The 17,402-nt window shown below is 46.7% G+C and overlaps 3 protein-coding genes, 1 non-coding gene and 1 pseudogene across 6 annotated transcripts in view; all 5 read left to right on the top strand.

Annotated features, from left to right (window-relative positions):
* Positions 1-17,402, top strand: part of LOC124336054 — a 570,649-nt pseudogene that overhangs the window by 415,960 nt on the left and 137,287 nt on the right.
* LOC124336181 overlaps positions 1-17,402 on the top strand; it is a 455,543-nt gene that overhangs the window by 79,640 nt on the left and 358,501 nt on the right. The window lies entirely within an intron of this gene.
* On the top strand, positions 510-4,324 carry LOC124336147 (dystrobrevin beta-like). Of its 2 annotated transcripts, XM_046789834.1 has the most exons (12): positions 510-936; positions 1,006-1,219; positions 1,277-1,365; positions 1,428-1,579; positions 1,655-1,766; positions 1,834-2,009; positions 2,124-2,135; positions 2,228-2,373; positions 2,605-2,883; positions 2,957-3,125; positions 3,197-3,422; positions 3,501-4,324. In XM_046789834.1, the coding sequence occupies exons 1-12, from the start codon at positions 810-812 to the stop codon at positions 3,569-3,571; spliced, it is 1,773 nt and encodes a 590-aa protein (XP_046645790.1). In that variant the 5' UTR covers positions 510-809; the 3' UTR covers positions 3,572-4,324. The 2 variants fall into 2 exon arrangements, with proteins under 2 accessions (XP_046645790.1, XP_046645791.1); XM_046789835.1 differs by lacking the exon at positions 2,124-2,135 and having other exon boundaries at positions 512-936.
* Trnae-uuc lies at positions 2,395-2,466 on the top strand. Its single transcript has one exon. It is a non-coding gene; the product is annotated as a tRNA-Glu (tRNA).
* Positions 4,768-17,048, top strand: LOC124335999 (protein bark beetle-like). Of its 2 annotated transcripts, XM_046789515.1 has the most exons (15): positions 4,769-5,261; positions 5,998-6,155; positions 6,290-6,483; positions 7,209-7,351; positions 7,845-11,838; positions 11,916-12,728; positions 12,797-13,735; positions 13,806-14,017; positions 14,091-14,446; positions 14,522-14,647; positions 14,763-14,783; positions 14,922-15,379; positions 15,447-16,093; positions 16,168-16,409; positions 16,477-17,048. In XM_046789515.1, the coding sequence occupies exons 1-15, from the start codon at positions 4,983-4,985 to the stop codon at positions 16,640-16,642; spliced, it is 8,748 nt and encodes a 2,915-aa protein (XP_046645471.1). In that variant the 5' UTR covers positions 4,769-4,982; the 3' UTR covers positions 16,643-17,048. The 2 variants fall into 2 exon arrangements, with proteins under 2 accessions (XP_046645472.1, XP_046645471.1); XM_046789516.1 differs by lacking the exon at positions 14,763-14,783 and having other exon boundaries at positions 4,768-5,261.

A 17,402-nucleotide genomic window follows, 5' to 3' on the forward strand; every position in this document is an offset into this window, starting at 1 on the left:
GTGGAGTACGGAAATTGGAATAATAGCTTTCCGTGAACATATCTTTTTACAGTTTCGAATTTTCACCATTTACAGTACCCATAAAAAGCCAGTAGTAGCCAAACATCCGCAATTTAAACGCATGTGCTTGTGCTACTAATTGAAATCCCAGCAGGAGGTTTGGTTTACTTCCCATTTTGCATAGTAATTTGAATTAGCAAGTTATAATCAATCCTTGTGTGCTGGACGTCTTTTTACCCTTTGCTCCAAGCCTCAAAACATCTCCTTTTTTAATCAAAGTTACGTTAGGTTGTATGGCTATCGCTAAGGGCATTTACTTTATGGCTTGCTAGAAATCTGAGGCGAGATTTGAAAACTTCAAATAGATATCAATCTGCCGCTTGTATTTACTTATCGACCAGCACACCAGACGTAACACTCTAACCATGTTTGGAAAATAAATCACACAAGCGTTATATTGGGAATTTCTAGACGAGGGTTACGACGTTATGTGGCGTGCTCGGGCATGCTCCATGCAGTCTGTTTAGTATCAACAACTTCAGAGAAGGCGCTGCAGCTAGTTTAGCATTCCAAACAGCTGATCAAGCTATATCCTTGTTTTTGCATGTGCTGCATAATATCAAAGTGCAGGGTGCTTGTTGTTTTGCTAGTTCTTTCTCACGAAGTCGTACAGATCGGCTTAGCGGTAGCACTACAGCAGTTCTGATTTTAGCAGGCTTTGAATACCAAGCTAATTCACTCTACTACCTCTCGGGTGTGTTTGAAAATCGATCGTTGTACGTGAATATAATTGAATATCTAGGATCAGTATGGAACAAAATGAGTCGGGCAAATTGGACTTGGCAAATGACATCCACACGCAGAATTTCAACGTCATTCGTCTAGCTTCTTATCGGACGGCTGTCAAATTCCGTTTCATTCAGCGAAGAACTCATTGTAACACATTCATACATTCCTAAAATATTTTCTAGTTGAATTGAATTCATTTGTTTGTTATCTCTACAGTGCACCTTATCGATGTGTGGAATCTAATTGAGGCCTTCAGAGAAAATGGATTGAATTCGGTGGAGCCCTACACACCTATGACTCTCAGTCGACTTGAGACTTTGATAAACACCCTGTATGTTCATTTAAACAAACGGGTCCCCATTGGGCAACAGCTTCATGTTGATCCTGCGACCATGTATCTTATCAAGTGGATTGTGTCTGTTTACAGCCTGTAAGTGATGATAATACTTTGCCAAATGGAGCTCTATAAAATTACAATCTTTTACAGGAATGAAGAAACTGATAGGATCCCTGTCTTTACAATCAAAATGATTTTAGCCGTACTGTGTGGTGGAAAGTTGGCAGATAAGCTTCGCTGTAGGCTACCTATTCCTTCTTACTCACAAACTTGGATTTAACACAAATGCATTTGCTTCCAGATGCTTTTTCTCAAATGTCTGACTCGAATGGACAGCTTGTTGCCCCAAAATTTGAAGACTTCATGCGTCAGTGTTTTGTTCTAACAGCTGCAGTTGGAGAAGAGCCTTCATTTCATTACAGGCCGGCAATGGCTCAAGAAATATTTCCAAATGTATTTATTTAAATGAGTTTGTTGTATTCTTTACGGCTCAATTAAGAACTTGATCTTATATCTTTTTCATAACAGGGTTCCAAAGTGAGTGTAAATGAATTCCTTGACGTCCTCTTGGGTGACCCTGCGGCAGCTCCGTCATTGGTTTGGCTTCCTCTCATACATCGTATCGCAGCTGCCGAAAATGGTAATACCCAAGAACGTCATATTGGATGCTCTTGACCGTTGAAATTACCTTTTTTAATTGCTTGCAGTCGTTCATCCCGTGGAATGCGTTTCTTGTGGACGCACCCGTTTCAGCGGTTTACGATACAAGTGTACCAAATGTCCTTCGGCATGGAGCCATCAGTGTCAAGAATGTTTTTGGCGTGGACTTTCTTTTTCGGAGTCGCATAATGCCGATCACGAGATTCGCGAGCATCACACGCCGGTATGTTGAAAGGGGCATTAGATAACGAAATCTTTTGACTGGGATATCTCTTAAACGCCGTTTGATATGCTTATTATATGCTCGTTTATTTATTCACGCTTACTGATGCTTCAGGCAGCAGAAGAGGTATAAGTGAGCATGCTATAGATTGGCAAGCTAAACGAACCGTTTTGGCTAGAATTAACTGTTATTTTTTAATTTCCTGACGTTTAATGTAGAAAACCCCAAAGGAATCGGTGTTTTCGGCATCTTTGAGGCGTTCCCTTCAGTGCGTGAGAAGCCCCACGTCCGACTACGACCAGAATCGTACCAAAGTTTGGAGAACACTAGAGGGTCCAGAGAGACCCGTTGCAGTCACGTATATGTAAGAAGCCTTTTTGATATATCCCATATGGTCTAGTGGCTAGGATACTTGGCTTTCACCCAAGAGGCTCGGGTTCGATTCCCGGTATGGGAAACCTTTTTAATTCCCATTTTTTAATTATCTGATCGCTATTTTAGACTTAGAATTACATATTACCCCATAATAAACCACTTAGAATTTTTCATAGTCCAATTAGTAATTAATGCATGCATTTTCCTTTCATTTTTATAGTTCAACGCCATCAGCGACATTGGAACGCAACGCTTCTCTATTGGGAGGTAGCGAGACATGGAAGACCAGCCAAGTGCAAAATAACACGGGAAGTTTGAGTCGTTCATGGCAACGCGGAGATGATGAACACGGATTGATTGCGCGCTATGCCGCTAAATTAGCAGAAAATCAGAAGGATCCTCGTCCGGAGCAAGAGAGTAGCAGCACCAGTGCACACCAACTATTGGCTCAGCTTGAGAATAAAAACCAAGAAATTCTCAGAGAAATTGCTCGTATTCGGTACGACCCCCCGTGTTTCTGTTGGTTTACATTTTAAAGAAGTTTGGCCTAAATTCTATTGATCTCTGTGCAGTCACGAACAGGAAATGGATGAAGGGGTCATAACGGGACCTTATCCCCTCATGGAAGAGTTGAGCGTTCTGCGGCAGAGGAAATCGGAGCTTGAACAGCAACTGAATGGATTACAAGACTCTCGCAAACAACTTATGGTGCAATTGGAATCGCTAATGAAGATGATCAAAGTAATTTGAGAAATCCTTGGTTCTCAAATAGTGCGGCTCATAACATGTGACCCCTCGTTTTCAATTCCCAGAATCAGCAGCTATCGCCCCGTTCTACTCCATCTACGTCTTCTACCCCAAGCCGTGGGAAAAGTCCTTCGGTCGAGGCCGAATCCCACCAAGCCGCCATCACCCCGTCAATGGATAATCCCAATCGTAATTTCAACACAGGCAGCTTTGATTGGCGCCAAGATTTGATGAGTGCTGCCGATTCAGTGACGGACGCCATGAGCAGTCTAGTTCTCGAATATAATGGGGGTGAGATTATGCTATATTTGAAACCAGTCAAACAAGGATGGACTAAAATGTGTTGTTTCTTTGTATACATTTTTCCAGATACTAGCGAAGATGAATCGGCTCGGATTTTCAACGGGTTGTCAAACGACTCGAATAATACTTGCGTTTAAGAAAAAAAAAAACTCTTGCCCACTTTTGGTTTTGTCATGTATGGCCGTCATTCCTCTCCATCTCACTTTTCAGTTGTTCTGGATTAAGTTCTCCCCACCCCCATCTTTACTGTTATGATAAGTACCACCAGTTATTTGGTTACCTCGTACTGCCCGATTACTTAAAATCTCCATTTTTATTTCGGTAGCCTTTAAAGAAAGGTAATGCATAATCCTCAAGATGCATTTCTGCCTCCTTTCAATCAGTGTGTCGTAATAGCGCCTCTATGTACGGAACATAGGTGTAGCCAGGTAACATTGCTGTGGTCGGTTTTTGTTTTTTCTCCACTGGACTACTTGTTGTTGCTATTAGATTGTTATTTCAATTTTCAATTCTCGTTTTCTCACACTCCGTGCCACATCTCTCCAATCGATCAGTAGAAGATTTATTGATCTGACTGACAAAAAAGAAAGAAAAAAAAGGCTGGCAGCTCTTTACTTAGTTCTAATAATAGATTTACAAGTCAGAAACTCTCTCATATTATTACTTTTTAAAAGATAGTTATGTGAAAACTCGTTAACTGTGCTGTTTATTTGCCGATGTGGAGACATTTAGCGTGGTTGCCTCTTCCTGAATACTTCAATCCCGTCCTCTTTTAGGTAAAAAAGTTCGTGAAAAAAACAGGAACATTTATATTGTTGTTTCGTTACAAGTGTTTGTGTTGTTGTTGTTGTTGGCAAAACAAACAGCAATAATAAACCCTTCCAAAATAACAAAATTTGAAATGTTCAAATCACGATAATCGTATTTGAAAACGCTAGATGGTGTTCGAGTGCTGTTATCTACCTGTTTTTCCCAACCACACTCCTTCTCCACACGCACATTCCTTTTTAGTCACGTGACCTGTTCTTCTACCTGCGCTCCGTCCGTCCGTCCGTAAGCTCCACAAATCCCCCATTGTTGGCCGGCCCAGTGCTGTCAGTATATACCTCCTCTTGAACTCCCTTCCTTTTTCTTTCTTCTGTTCTCCTTTTCATCCGCATTTTTTTGTATCTTCACATCCCACAGGTATACACGCCCCGAGGGAGTTTACTCTTTTTCATCTTAACTTACACAGTGGCCTCTCTCGTGTGTTGCTGAGGCCGTTGGGGTGGGGGAGAGAGAAACGGTGGAGTTGGCTGCACATTCAAGACTCGGGAGAGTTTCAAATGTTGTGAGGCGGGGCAGTTGAGAGTCGACCGTTGCCCCGACACAGTGCTGCCAACCTACACTCGCGCTACCTGCAACTGTCTAACCGAAAATTTCATTCCAATTCCTCATTGCGATTTCGTTGCTAAATCGTGTGATCTCTGGTGCAAGGAAAATGCGCCCTTGGTGAGAAAAAAAACGTCCAGTCGATTAGACAAGAAAAATTTTGCAAACGATTTAGAGATGAAGCCTGGACGCTTTCATTTCACAAAGTGGCCGACGACCACATTGCTGGCCGTCTCTTGTTTCCTTGTTATTCTTTGCCATCATCGAACGGTGAGTGAGTCCATCTTCAACCCAAGTGTGACGGACAGTCAGTTCATGACCAGGGCACACAGTCCATACCATATTCGTGATGTGATTCATATCGAAAAAACGGGTTCGCTCAACATCGAGTCGGGCGTCGTCATCAACTTCCATCCAGGTGCTGGGATTCTCGTCAAAGGTGCCCTCATAGCCAAGGTAACACATTTTGAATTTTCTTAAAAATTTGTTATAACAATTTTACAAGTTTAGTGAAGAGAATTGAATTCGTTCCGGGTGGGGTTGTATCGTTTGGGAACTTTCTTCTTTGTCTCGGATTCAAAATCCAACGCATGAAAGGGTTTAATTTGAATGACCCACTTATAATTCCATCTTTGATCGATGGATGTGGTAAAGTAAATTTCCTTTGGAAATTATTTGAAGCGTTGCCAGATATCTGTCTCGTACTGTGAACAATTTGGTTTTTGTCTCTCCTCCTTTTTTGCGGTTGTTATATCAAATTATTGGTAAATCATCTGCGGGTTTTAATGTCCATGACGGTTGTGGTTACGGGTTTGTTCCCGTATACACAAGCACATGTCCGAAATTAACGAGGTGAACGTCCTAAACGAAAATGAAAATGTTTGGTTCGTTTCTTTTCGCCTGAGAAAAATCCACCTGGCGTGAAGGTGAACTTTGATTTTTGTTTGTTTCATTTTCTAACGAGGAGAAAGTCTCGAGACTTGTGTTCATTTTTTTTTTTGAGGAGTGCCAAGATAGTTTTGTCATTATGCAACCTGATAACACAATCGTCGGTAGTAATTTCACGTTATCACGCAATGGAAAACATGGACGACACAACGGAAGTTGAATGACTCATCTCTGCGTTCATAATTTTAATTCGCCTTTTTTGTTTGTTTGTTTGTTTTTGTTTGATTTTCGTCTGCTAACACAGGGCAATGCAGACGCTAGGATTGTCATGAACGCCATGGAAACGGGACCTGCTCGGTCGCTACCTGATGTCCGGTTAGTCGATGGACCTACTCCATTGTCCGGCCGTTTGCAGATCCACCATTTGGGTGAATGGCGTTCCGTTTGCACCAACTCTCGGAAGTGAGTCGAATTGGGGCGTGGTTTTAAAAAAATAATAATATCCAGCCGGATGCTGCTTCTGTTATTCATTCATAAACATAATTCTTTGCCTTTTTTCTATTTTATTCATCCTCCCCCCCAACCATAATTTTTAGCTGGACCGTGACGGATTATGAGACAACCTGCCGACAGATGGGCTATAAAGGAGGACGCTACGTCCAATGGATGGACCGCGTCAATTCCTCATCCAGCCGTCCTCTCCTACTGGAAAACCCGCGATGCTATCCAGGCGGATCCAGTCTTTTCCAGTGCGACTGGAATTCAAGAAGAGTCGGCGCTGGTGTATGCGGTAAGAGAGCCCGTTGATTTAACTCGGCCCTTCATTTATTTCTTGTTGCTTTTCCCATCGACCATCCCATCGGCAGGCCACTGAACTCTGCCAATCCTCTCCTTCGCCCTGTGCCTTGTGTAAAGACACGCTCGGTAGAACCGATCGCATCCGGTCCAGGGTGGTTTTGAATAATAACACGTACTATAAATATAGCGACGTCTCGTCAATAAATCGGTTGGTCCCTATGAAATATGGTCCTAGCGGTTTGTGCGGTTTCGTACCTTGGAAAACCACCGCCCTCGTGTAGCGAACGAAAGGAAAAAAAAAGACAACAACAACAAAAGAAATGGCTGACTCAGAAATCACAGCCGTAATAGGATAGCTCGACTGTTACCGCGGTCTGCCGTTGCCGTCTGTGTGTCACGTAACACACAATTTCCGGAAGACGTTGCGAGAGGTAGGGGGGGGGGGAAGCGAAGAAAAACGTGACTGACGGAGCCGAACAATAGTCGTGAGAAGTAACAAAATGATAACCCCTTCTCACCCCCGCCCCTCCCTTCTTTGACTTATTCCGTTAAGAACAAAAGCAATGAACAGCAGTAAAAAAACCGTTTTCTTTTTAAATTTGAATAAATGAAGGAAACAACGTCTGGAAAGAAACGGAAATACGTTGCGTAATTGCTAATGATAAATTATTTTGTTTGGCTTTATTTCCTTATAATTATTATAACCATTGCGTACAGATTACCATCCGGATTTGGGCATGGAGTGCTCGGGTTACTACTCGGCGGAATCGGGTCTAGTTGGCACCCGTTGGCGAGGCATCCGCTTCGAGCACGCCCGACACAAGAAGGACCTGACGCAGGGCAACACCCTCTACGTCAAGGTGAATATGAGCCTTCAATAAACATGTTCAATTATTATCATTATAATATTATTTCCTTCTCGTTTCTTTTTCTTTTTTCCCCCTTCTTCCAAAAAAAGAAGAAAACGAAAATCAAAAGCGGAAACCGCAGAGCGCGCGCCATCACTTTTGATTTCCGGTCTTGTTTTAAAAACTTGTGTATTTGTTTTATTTGGGGTGGTAGCTATTTTTTCTTTCTTCTTACTATCATTTTTGAGCAAACAAGAAAGGATATTGCGCACTGGTTTTATGAAGCCTTGAACCATACGGCTGGATTTTATCTCTTAACGAGATAAAGGCCATCAACAGATAACCCTAGAGGATAAGATTGTAACAAATGGTGGCCGTTCTAGACCGGAAATTTACTAAAAATTTTCCCTTATTCTAGTATTTCAATAATCTTATAATAGGACCAATAATAATAATCCAATAATAGGAAATTAATTTGATTGAAATTTTTTTTCTGGTTTCAAAGATGTCGGAATCTTATTTGCATTACGTGGACATTTTGAACGCCGGAGTGGACCATGACGGCAAAATCGTTTCGGCTCTGGAGAGCGTCGGAGTGGCTCCACAAATGGATAAACTCCGGGTTGAAGGATCGGCTTACAACGGCATTAATGTGACGTCACCGGACTCTCCAGTTGTGGTGCGCGGAGCCACCGTGACGGGCAACGCCGGATACGGAATTTACGTCAACACGTCCAGCGGTTCCGTCCTGTTGGACGCTTGCACAGTGTCCGACAACGGCCAGGAAGGTGTCAAGTACGTCTTTCACGACACCAGACCGGGCGATCAGTCAGGAGACGCCGTGGTCGGTACCCACGACCTCTGCACTTCGGCCAGCACATCGAATCCCGTTTACCCGCTGCCCATCCTGGCCGAGAGCTACCACGAAAGCATCGCCAATGCCCGCTGCGAGAAGCGATTCACTTCGACTCTTGGCCAGGTTTTGACGCTCCATTTTGTTTACTTAATGGCCGACAAACCCGATGCATCCGCCGACGTTGTCGTCCACGACGGACCGGATTCCCGTTCGCCGCTCATCGCCAAATTCTCAATCACCAACAGCACCCGCCCTCAAAGTGTCACCACGACCCGGAACGCCATCTGGATCTTGTACACGGCCCGGGCTTCCAGCCGGACTGTCCTGCAGATGGAATTGACGTCCGGTTTCAGTAAAAGTTACGATCTCAATTTGACCAATTCGGTCGTGACGAGCAACGGCGCTCGGGGCGTTCTGGCCGAGAACATCCGGTCACTTCTGCACGTCCAGGGGTCAACGCTCAGAGAGAACCGAATGGCCGGCGTTCAAGTCCTGGACGGCGCCGGCGATGTCAATGTCACTTCCAGTTTCGTTGGATACAATTGGGGCGACGGTGTCAACATGACCTATTCCGGCGGTCGTGTTAACGTCTCCTACTCCGTCATCGAATCCAACAGGGGCCATGGAGTGGTCGCCTGGTTCAATCAGAGCTCCTTGAAGCTGGCCCTGAATCAGGAGTTTATCATAGCCTACAACACCCTAACGGCCAACCAGTGGACGTCCGTCATGGTCGGCAACTTCTGCACGGCCGGAAGCGTCAACGTCAGCGGCAACATCTTCAATCAAAGCCAATGGAACGCCTTGGAGATCCTTTCTTGCTGGAATCCTTCCACTCCTATGAGACAAATCCACGTCGGACACAATCAGTTCCATCACAATCAGCGGGTGGGATTCGTCATGTCGCCCGCCGTATCCATGGTGGCCGTCATCGAACACAATCTCTTCCGCAACCATCAGCAGGGCTGCCTACTCATCCGCAATCCGGACGCTTTGGAACTGGAATCCCTATCCAGCGATGTTCTAGTGATCAACAACCGGTTCGAATTCAATTCCGGTTTGTTCGTCGCCAACCTGGGCCTGTCCCAGTATTCCGGCGACGCCCAAAAATTGTTTTTCACTCGCAACTGGATCAAGCGGAACAGCATCCGGCAGCCGTTCAGTTCGGTCGGACTCCACCCGCGTTCCAGAGTCGCCGCCGTTGTCGTCGTCGGTTCCAGCAACGTCAATGTCACCCGCAACATGATCGACAATCCCGATTCGAATTACGAAATCGGATCCCAGTTGGAGGACCAGCAGCTGGAAATCTCCGCCGTCCGGAATTGGCTCGGCGGCAAAGCCGAGCGCCACATCTACTACCGCCTTTTCGACCGCAAGGATCGCTACAATTTGGCCCGCGTGGCCTTCAAGCCGTTCCTCCTTCACGACACCAATTTCGACACGGACGCCGAGTCCAACATTCAGGATTTCGTTCCCACGTTCGTCACGCCGGGCAGTCGAGAAATCGGAGGAGAAGTTACCGGACAGGAAGAGCTTATCGATCCTGGTGTGTATCACGTGACTCGAGACATTGTCGTCCATCCAACCGGTCGACTGACAGTCGCCTTTGGGGTAACTCTCCGCTTCGAGCACTCGCTGGGCATGATGATCGGTGGTGAATTGGTGGCCGAGGGGTCCACTTCGACCGATGGAAGCATCACTTTCTCGCTGATGGATCGCACCATTAGAGAGAATACAACGGTGGAAGTGCCCGTCAGGCTGGTGGGGGGAGCCAGCAACGGTGAAGGTCGCCTCCAAGTGAAAATCGCTGGCCGTTGGGGCAGTGTTTGCAACGAAGGCTGGACCAGGCAATCAGCCGCTGTGGCCTGCCACCAGATGGGACTGGTCCTCAACCCTCGTGACTGGTTCATTGACTCCAGCCAACTTCAGTCTTCCATCGGACTGGAGGATCCCGTCTTGATGAGTCACGTCGACTGCTCCGTGCTGGACACGGACGTTCGATCGTGTTTCCATCAACCCACCGTCAACCAAACGGAAAACTATTGCGGTCACGACTTGGATGTCGGCCTGCGCTGTCACGACGTCTCGTGGGCTGGATTGCGTTTTGGCATGACGGCCAAGAAATCCGTCCTCCGGTCGGCCACAGTCGAGCGCGCCGGGCTCTTCGATTATGCCACTCATTCGTTCCAGCCGGCCGTTCGTATCGATTTCCACCATCACGTCCTCGATCGGCTCCGATTGGTCGGCAACGATCACGACGGTCTGGGAATCATGTATTCGGATATTTACTATCCGGAACGGATTCCCAGCTTGAAGAACAGCCACATTTCTCAGAATCGCGGCCATGGTGTCAGCCTGCGCAGTCTGGGGCTCCAGCTGGCCGAGTGCCACATCGAAGATAATGTCGAGTCGGGCATCCATTACAATCCGATGATTGCCCGTCAGGAATTGCGGGAAATGGTCGGCTGGCTCAGCATTTTGAAGGCCAACAAATTCATCCTGATTCCGGAGACGAAGGGAACTCTGGAACTTGTGCCGGACGAGCCCCGCTACCTGAAAACGAGTCGCCTAAAAGCCAAAGAGGAGGTGGAATCGACTCTCATCATCCAGACGGATCAGCGGAATGTCATCGGCATGCAGGTCATCAATCCGATCCAGAATTCCAGCACGGAATCCGTCCTCTTGCTGGATTACGGCGACTTGAGCAACGAAGTCTGGAACGTCCGCGTCAATTTGACATCGTTCCCGACAGTCAGCAGCTCCTACAAGTTGACGATCAAATACAAAAGTGGACAGGATGCCAAGGGCGGCATGCTCATCTTACTGACAGCTTACAGGCGGACGGATTTGCAAGTCCAGCGATCTCGACTACTTACTGGACCCATTCCCATGCTGTCCATTTCGTCGACCAACATCCGGCGCAACGGCAAAGGTCTCTCATCTCTTCATTACAATTTGTTCCTCAGTCCGGGCGGAAATCATCATTACCTCCGCAAAGCCAACGAGACGATCCAGCTGATCGGATGTGAAATCTCCCAGAGCAAAGAGGAAGCCGTTCTGGTTCACACACCTTATCGCGATTCCGGACGTCAACCGCTGGCCGAGATCAAGTACATCATGAATTACACGACGGTGACGGACAATCAACGGGCCATCGTGCAAAACGGCCGGGATTTGCGGGATTCCAACAACCTTTTCCACTGGATTCTGCAGAACGACACGATCCGCAACAACCGGGGAGGCGGATTCGACATCCGCCTGCCTTACGTCCTCCAGTACAACGAGAATTACACTCACTCCGTCTACGTGGCGGACAGCACCTGGACGGCCAATCGACAGTTCGGTATGGTCGTCGGCGGACACTTTGCCCGCCTCAACATGACGGACAACATTTTGGAAGATAACGAAGGCCAGCCGGGTTTGATCAGCTTCCGCGGCATGGAGAAGGAGATGTTCATTTTGCGCAACACTGTCCGCCGGAACACGGGCAACTTTATGGTCGAATTCGACATGGACAGCCAGTCGGAAATATTGGGCGAAGTCTCCGCCTATTTCACCCGTAACGTCGTCAAGGACAACGGCCACGCAACCCGTTCCATGATGTCCAATCCGCACTTGGCCGCTTCCTACGCCGTGGCGTTGAAAGGTAATTTAAATTAAATTTGTGTACATAATTAATAATTAATTTAATTAATTTTAATAATTTGTTATTGTCGTTGAAAGGTGTCCAGAAGGTGAACGTCACAGACAACATGATCGGCCCCAACACGGCCATGGATTACGAACTGTTGGCCGGAATTCGCTCTTCCAGACTGGACAATTTCGTCAACGTCCAGCGCAATTATTGGGGAACACCAGAGCTGGAACACATTCGCGAACGCATTTTCGATTTCGACGACTGGAACAGTTACGCCATCGCTACATTCCGTCCTTATTTCCTGGAACCTACGTGGGATGGTGGCCAGTCTGTCTTCTCTGATATCCTCCCACCTATCATGGACGTTGAGCGACTGGGCGGGCGACTCTTCCAGGACCTCGTCCTGCTGAGACGGGACCGACCGTACATCGTCCACACGGATTTGACGGTCATGCCCGGCGTTACACTGACCATAATGCCTGGTGTCGAACTGGAATTCTTTCCCAGCGTTGGCATTCTGGTGCTGGGAGTCCTCCACGGCGAGGGACATTGGGAAGCGCCCATCAGAATGCGTCCAGCAGCGCAGAATTCAGCCATGACGGTCAACTACCGATTGACTCGTCAAGTGACAGCTGGCCAGGACGACAATGTCCGATTGTGCCTTGAAGGACAGTGCCTCCCTGGAGCCCGGCAAGGGTATCTGGAGCTTTACAACCGGACAACGCAGCAGTGGGTGCCCGTCTGTGACCGTCGATTCACCGAACAGAACGCCCGGGTCGTTTGCCGACAGCTCGGTCTCGACACCTTCCACGAGTACAAGAGCTTTGGACGTCGTTGGGAATTCCAGCTGGCCACTCTGAGTCGTGTTCGTCATTGGCCGGAACCCATCCAGTGCATCGGTAAGGATTTGTTTGATTTTATTTTGAACTGTTTCCCCAATCAATTAAATTTTTTTTTCGATCAATAGGAACTGAATCGAGACTGGATGACTGTGATATCCGATTGAACGGCCAGGTTTGGGATCATATCTATTCTTGCCCGTGGGATAGCGAAGAGTTTGTCTTTGTCGATTGCGGTAACCGGACGTCTGAAGCATCGCCCAGTTATTGGGGCGGCATCCGCTTTTCCGTCTCGTCGTTCGAGGACAACTTGGTGGAACTTCGTTCAGGACTGCCCGTTCATTTGGATGCCAACCTGGAGCGCCATTCCCGGCTCTATTACGTTCACATCACTGGCGCCGGAATTCTTCACGGTGAAAGAAGCCCCGCCGTCTTATCCGTCCATCGTACGCCGACCATTCAACAGGTCAACATCACTCATTGCGCATCCGATGGTATTTCTCTGGTTTCTCCGTCGCTCAACTTGCCATTGCTGGACAACCGGGTCGAGTACAACGGCGGAATCGGACTCAGCGTCCTGATGTTGAACGGGGAGACCCGCGATGCCGATCTCAGCGCCTTCAGTCCCCTTCGTTTTGCTCGGGGTCTTCCGTACAACACATTCGGCATTCTGGACGCTTGCGATCCTGGGAAACAAGTGATTGTCGAGGAGCGTATCTTGGTCTATTATCGCTACGAGAACCGGCCGGCTGATTGCGTGAAAATCTTCACCAGCCGCTACGGCGTCAAAACCTTCGGCTTCCGGCTGTTGCAGCTCAATTTGGTCAATTCGACCAACCAGCCGTGGGACCCCGACTCCTTGACGCTTTACGACGGCGACATTTACAACATCACGTCGACGGTTATCGCACAAATCGTTTCCACCACCACCGGGCCGGCCATGGAGAACCGATTGTATCGGAGCAAGAAACCCAGTTTGAGTTTGAAGATCCATTCTTCCGGCGACGATGGATCGTACGGTTTCATAGCGGAGGTTATCACTCTGCCCATCGCAGCTATAGGATTTGGTATAGTTTATGGTTGACTTTCGCTTTTTAGCGGCAGGTGTAACGGAATTTTTAAATTTTTTATTACCAGGTCGAGACATCCGCCACAACATTTCCTTTTCCGGATTTTTCCACAACAGAGCGGGTGCTGTGTACTATTCAAGCGCCGGTGAGATCAATCCTATTTTGACGATGGAGTGGAATCAGATTGTCGACAACGGAGCCCAGCTCTATGGCAATTTCAGCACATCAGAAGCGGCTGTAGCCCTGGACGTCCAGAATATGGATTCTCTCTTATTCAGGGTAAGTTTCTCTTTTATTCTAACGATAAACTAATTCGTATTAATCATTCCGTCTGTTTGTTTGTTCTTTTCAGAACAATTTGATCCGGCGCAATCAAGGTGGATTAAAAATCCAATCGGATTCCAACGGAGTTCCAACCGCGCTCAAAGCAGTTATTCACAACAACGTCTTTGCCGACAACAACGTGACGGAAACGGTTTACTTGCAAGGCCGTCGCTCCAGTCCCTATCAGGAAGTCACGCTGTACCACAATTATGTCACGAGGAGCAACGTCCGCTACAAAAATGTCATGTTGCTAGATCAAGTGGTGGCTAACCTCACCGAAAATCACATCTTCAACAACCTTGGCTACCACATTATGGAAGTCTACGGCTTCGGACGCGTTCGTCTGCCCATCTACCAGACTTTTTACCACAACAGCTTTCACAAGTAATTTATTTTTCATCATCGAATCAATCGGATTTTGAACATTTTTTTAACGGACCCACCATGTTTTGATTACAGGAATTACGCCATGGATCGTGACAGCCGTGGAACCGTCATCGCCGGAAGCAGCGGGCAGCGCTACATCAACAACGTTTTTTACAATCCGGACAATGATTACGAAATGATCGCTCTGAATTGGACTGGGTATTTTGAATCTTCATTCTGGATTTCTCTTTAGTTCTTTTTTTGCATGATTTTGTTTTATTTCTCTTTTATTTATTATTCACTTATTCCTATCACTATCCTGGAACCTATCCAGCAACGCTACTTGGGAAGCGAGGTAATCTTTAATCTTCCTCTTCGTCCCGATTGCATGTTGAATGTCTAGTTTGTTGTTTTTGTTGAACGATGAAACCCTTCCATCAAAATTGTTAATGTTTTAAAAATTAATCTTCTAATAATCTAATTATTGCGGTAGTTTGGAGATGCAACGGACGGCCATTGAAGCTGGAACTAACTGGTGGGGATACAACACGACGACGGCCGTTGTTGGTCGCATCCGCGACTTCCGGGACATACCGGAATTGCTCCAAGTTCGCTTCGAGCCGTATTACTTGAACAACCGCACCGTTCTGAGTGGCAAATGCGATCCAGGCTGGACGCAGGTCGGCGACACCTGTTACGTTTACATCGGCGTACCCATGAACTTCTCGGACGCCAAAGAGTTCTGCAAGAAGGATAACGCTTCGTTGCCTTACTTGATGAACAATTATTACGGCGTCATGGAATTCCTCATTTCGCAGCAAGTCGGCTTCGATTACTACGCCCGAGTTTGGGTTCAACACCTGGACATGATCGGCCAGTGTGTCGTTTTCGTCAACCGTCGAGTGGAAAGGTCCCCTTGTGATTTGTTGCTTCCGTTTCTCTGCGAAGCCGGTGAGTTTGAGCTTATCCAAAAATTTATTGTTGGAATTGTTGTTTAATTCTTTGATTTTGTTAACAGATCCTCATGTAATTTTGGATCCCCTTGGATGGACGGACGATGCCTTGACAGTTGCCCTTTTGGGTGCCTCAGCAGCTGCTCTCCTCTTGATTATCCTGTGCGTGGCTTTTTGGGCCAGCAAATCTAAACACCGTGCAGAAGAGCGGTTTGAGAGACGGAATTCCATCCGAGGATCGATTCGTTCCATCCGCTCCTTTAACTCGTTGGCTTCGAGTTCCGGGTTCTTGGATACGGCCGGCGCTCGGCGGAAGCCTTTGGTGCCCCCCTCCGCCCGTAATGGCGGCAGTGTCGACTCCATCGCCAAATCTCAGTTCGAATCTTCGGTGGAAGACAATCGTTCTTACAGTATTTATGACGCGGAAGAACATCCGGCCAACACGGTGGGTTTGCCTCAACCGCCGCAACAAGGTTTCTCCTATTCCCAATTGGATCACCGAGTCAATCGTCCAGCGGGTCAAACGGCCGTGGGCAATCACCATCCGAACGGCGGTCAGTTGACTTTTGAAAACCAGGGATTCCGGGACACATCCACCTACGCTTCACATCCGGAATCTCGACCGCCTTCCGACATGTGGGGAGATTCTTATTCCATCGACGCCCAAAGCAATATCACGACCAGCGTTAGCGTTCACCATCACAATGGAGCCGTAAGTTGATTCATTTTTATGATTTTATGGTAAATTTGTTTTTCTTCATTCTTTTTGGGCTTTTCCAATTCCAGGTGAGTTACCATCCGCAGCCAGGCCGTTCCATAAACGAGCCAGACTACAGCCGAATCCGCTCAAGGAGCGAAGCCGGTGTTATGGACAACTATTCGACGGCCAGCGTGATAACTGATTCAACTTTGGCCATGAAACGTGAATTGGACGATTCGGATGCCGCCTCGGCCGTCACTTTGCCTCAATCCAGACCAAGACCCGATGACGCATCCGGCCAAAACAAAATGCAACCTTTAATTAACCGGTATGACAAAAAAGGAAAAACTTGCATAAAATTCAATTCCTTAACTCAAAATGTTGAATGTTTACAGGCCACCAATGACTACGCGTTCGCAAACGCTGCTGGAAACGAATTTCGATACGGGAGTACCGGAAGTGCCACGACACGCAGTCACCACCGGCTACTTGGCCTCATCCAACGAAAATTTCTTCTTACCCCATCGGTCCAAGAGTACGCCTCTCGAGACGGACATGTAAAAAAAGACCCACGACGATGATCTCTCCTTCTGATTTGTATACTGTATGGAAGTTAACCTCCATAGTCGTGTCTTCAAATTTGGTATGATTCCATGACGTCTAAGCTGCCTTATTTGCTGCTTTAATTTTTAGCCAAATTGTGAGAATTTGAAACAAGTAACAAAACATCAAGTCTTTGATACCAACAATTCCGCCCAATCACGGACATTGGAACTAATGCAACCAATTCCGGAATTAATTTTAGTGCTTCGTTTTTTGTTTTATGTCATCATCGGGGATTTCTCTGTGCTGTGTATGTATGATTAGTTGTCTTCCAATTTACCTGTATTTCAAGGTTTTTACATGCAACATGTTTCGTAGATGATTGCGCATATTTTGTAAATAAAATAAACCATGAATTTGAGCAGTTTTATTTTAGATTTTACTCAACTTTTGATCAGCAGTGTTTTTTTGGCCAAATTGTAAGAAATTGAGGAAAGCATAAAAACCTAAATTGTTGAATAAGAAAATGTGAGTTAAAGTTAAGTGATCATATTGCAAAAGTAATGCAGCCTTCGCTAATGCTAAAGATATACACACAACGGGCTAATAATATTCACGGGCGAAAATATTGGCTATGGAAATCAGCTGTTAAACTTGAAATAGTTGCAGGTTGTCCCAAATAATTATGGGGGAAAGATGGGACATCATAATCACTGATTCATGGTCATGGATCAGATCGTGGAAAGTATTAGGTGGTACACCTTAATGTTCTTATGCG

The sequence above is a fragment of the Daphnia pulicaria genome, chromosome 4 (assembly GCF_021234035.1).
Source record: "Daphnia pulicaria isolate SC F1-1A chromosome 4, SC_F0-13Bv2, whole genome shotgun sequence".
Taxonomy (NCBI): domain Eukaryota; kingdom Metazoa; phylum Arthropoda; class Branchiopoda; order Diplostraca; family Daphniidae; genus Daphnia; species Daphnia pulicaria.